The sequence below is a fragment of the Arachis ipaensis genome, chromosome B02 (assembly GCF_000816755.2).
Source record: "Arachis ipaensis cultivar K30076 chromosome B02, Araip1.1, whole genome shotgun sequence".
Classification (NCBI taxonomy): Eukaryota; Viridiplantae; Streptophyta; class Magnoliopsida; order Fabales; family Fabaceae; genus Arachis; species Arachis ipaensis.
Genome location: NC_029786.2, coordinates 108,693,073 through 108,696,549, shown reverse-complemented (window position 1 = coordinate 108,696,549; position 3,477 = coordinate 108,693,073). Strand labels below are relative to the sequence as shown.

Sequence of the window (3,477 nt, the reverse complement as noted above, 5' to 3'; positions counted from 1 at the left end):
TTTCGTATCAAAATATTTCTCTTGAGATATTATTTTGAGTACTATACTAATACTAATAGTATCTAATAACCGGTCATTATTTTCTCTGAATACCTAACTTTTGGAGGTTTCACACTAATATCAAGGTAATGTCAATAGCATAATTGGTCAAGTTCGTGTAAGCTGCAAAAGTCTTTGGTGACGTGTCAAAGATGTGGAACGTTTTAGTTTGATGATCATTGAAGTGTTATTGGTGGAACCCACAGCATGTCTTGGTTAACCCCTCAATAATAACTTGTATTATCCAAATGTGAAACGCAACATTATTGGATGTCCTTCAAATCTATAGATCTAGTTTTCTTTTTCTTTTCTTTCTTTTTTTTTTTCTTTTATTTTTCTTTTTCTCCCTTTTTTTTTCAAAATAAAATATATACAAGAGTATCAATGCATATGTGTTAGCAAAATTAAAAAAAAAAAAAAGAGATCTAGCTAAGCTAACCCATTATATTAAGAAATTAATTTCAAATGAATTTATGAGAATATATATAGTAGTACTGAATATGAGAAGACATCATAGTTAATGACAATAATCATACATAAATGCAAGCAAAGGTATTTTGTCTTATGTCTTTGCTCAAAGCCTCAAACTAACAGCATTTAAGAATCTCTAGTTCTATTACTACTTTCTGTGGTCGAACAGAGAAACACCCACATTGGTCCACGTGTATGTGTGTTTTCATGAATTGGATAACTTTGCCCTTATCCGAAGAGATGAAATCGTTGAACAATTTTAAATAAGTAAGGGTGGATTACTGATTTGCCTACGTGTTATTTGGTGGATTGTCCTTCCTGCTGTCTCTAATAAGAAAGAAAGAAAGAAAGAAAACAATTATCAAACATAATCCAAATTAAGAATTGAGGTTTGAGGTTTGAGAATAAAACAATAATAATATAAAAGATAGACATTACTTTATTTGTACAAAGAGACAGTAAAATATATTATCATCTTCAAATAATTTTCCTTTTAAAGCACTTGTAGGTAAGTGTTTAATTATTAGCAGAAAGGTATATTTTTTAGGTATTTTTTATTTTTTTTCAAAGAATATGATAACTAAGATTAGAGAAATAATAGTAAGAGAAAAGAACAAATAGGTTCTTGACCTTCTGTCTCGTGGATATTTTTGTTCTTGATCATTGAAAAATACTTTTAAGTCACTTACCTTCACAAAACCAGACGGATCAATCATTGACGGAGACATTTGGACGGATCAGTCTCTGACGGAGGCATTTGGACGGAGGGACTGATCCGTCAAATTTTGTAAAGATCAAAGACTTAAAAGTATTTTTCAATGGTCAGAAACGAAAATGTTTGAAGGACAAAAAGTCAGGATCTATTTGTCATTTTCTCTAATAATAATAAACAAAAGGAAAAATGATAATATTTTTCATACATTTCATGTTAGGACATACATAACGATTTCCCTTCTATTAAATATAGGAATAGGGTGTTAGCTAGCTTTATCCATATCAAGTATGAGATGTAACTATGTAACTATATATGTAAGGTAGTTGTATTTTACGTTGTCACTTGGTAAATGTTGTAGAAATTTTGATTCGTGAATTATTATTTTATACAGATTAAGATTCATGGTAATGATTCAAAGAATAATAATTTTGATAACTAAATATTTTGTAAATATAAAACAAGATATCATTTATTTATAGATAACGAATAAATTAAAAAACAATCAAGTAATAAAATACATAATATATAATTACCTATTTGGTTCTTAAAAAAGCTTGTTTAGCATAAAATTAGGCGCTATTAGCGAGGATACGGTACAATACCCGGATTTAGATTAAAATAAAAATAAAAGAATGTTTATCCATAAATACTGAGAAAAACAATATAAATATATGCAGCGAGCAGTGAATGAAGACTTGGAACCGGAAAACATACACAGCAACAACCAACTAATCAACTTTAGAGAGAGAGAGAGAGAGAGAGTGATTGAATTGAATGGCGTCTAGGAAGAGCTTTCTTTCGAAGCAAAGTTACATGTTTCAACCAACAAGGAGCACCTCAAATTCGTGTTCACAGGGTGATGCCATGTTGGAGTTTGATGAAGCTGATTTGTGGAACAACATCTCCGTTGCAAGTAACAACAAGAAGGGCTTCTCTTCATCGTCATCATCATCATCATCATCTGCATCTGGTTTGAAGAGATGTCCTTCTAGGAAGGTTGTTCATCATGATCATGATGTAGCTGCAGCTACCTCGTTGCCGGTGAACATACCTGACTGGTCAAAGATTCTAAAGCAGGAATACAAGGAGCATAGGAAATGGGAGAGCGATGATGATGATGATTATGAAGATGATGATGATGAGGACGATGATTATAAAGGAGGAGGAGTTAGGGTTCCCCCACACGAGTATCTGGCAAAGACAAGAGGGGCCTCTCTCTCTGTTCATGAAGGCATTGGAAGGACCCTCAAAGGTAGAGACTTGCGTAGTGTCAGGAATGCTATTTGGAAGAAAGTTGGCTTTGAAGATTAATTAACTTCTAATCATTATTATAGTCTCATTAATTAATTACATCTTCTTCTTCTTCTAATCAGAGATCACAGTATAGAAGAGACTTGGATAGATCCGATTCCAGAATTTTGTATTTTGGGGGAAAATTTTGGATAAGGTTATATTATTATTAGTTTAATTTAATTATTACTTAATTAGCCTCTGTTATCGGCCAGCTAATTAATTAACTATACTTGTTGTTGCATCATGTTCTACAAAGATAGATCCATGTGTGTCATTATTGTTCCTTGTTCTGCTTTAATTGTATGGGGAATTTTCTATTGTTGCCTTGCATTGTAATGTTAAGTATTGATTACGATTAATTAAGGAGAATAATCCCTTCTCCTTCATTTGGGTGTCTCACAGTTTTTAAGGACCCTCTTGCTTGTAATCCACTATTATTCTAATGCAACTTTAATTATGAATGATTTTTCATTTATGCTGCTTATTATTGTATTATCATTATGAAAAGAGTACTATTAGAAAATCAATGGACTATTTGTATAATGTGTACAATGGACATTGATTTTTGGATTCATCAAAGATCGAACTCTTGACTTTTCGGATTTAGAGCTCTAATACAATGTCATGATATTGTTCATCCCAAAAATTTAAGCTAATTAAAAAAAGTAACACTAATAGTTATATGTTTAATACCTTCTAAACCTCTATTATACACATTATACAAATATTCCATTGACTCTTTGTACTTTTCCTTATGAAAAAATTGAATTGAAAATGATTAAAATGGAAGACGAGAAAGCAATTAAAAGCAAGAAGAGGACAAGGCATATTTAATGGTGGTTTATGAGTTAGGATAGGTTGGTTGAATAATGGAAATAATATAAGAGGAAATTAAATAAGGAATGGTGGAGGCAGATCGGTGGGTGTGAAATCTGAAATCTACGGCTGTGTGTGAGTTT

The 3,477-nt window shown here is 31.5% G+C and overlaps 1 protein-coding gene across 1 annotated transcript; it reads left to right on the top strand.

The window, feature by feature from the left end:
- Positions 1,891–2,913, top strand: LOC107626494. The gene has a single exon (XM_016329387.2). It carries the CDS (start codon positions 2,000–2,002, stop codon positions 2,534–2,536), a length of 537 nt encoding a protein of 178 aa, XP_016184873.1. The 5' UTR covers positions 1,891–1,999; the 3' UTR covers positions 2,537–2,913.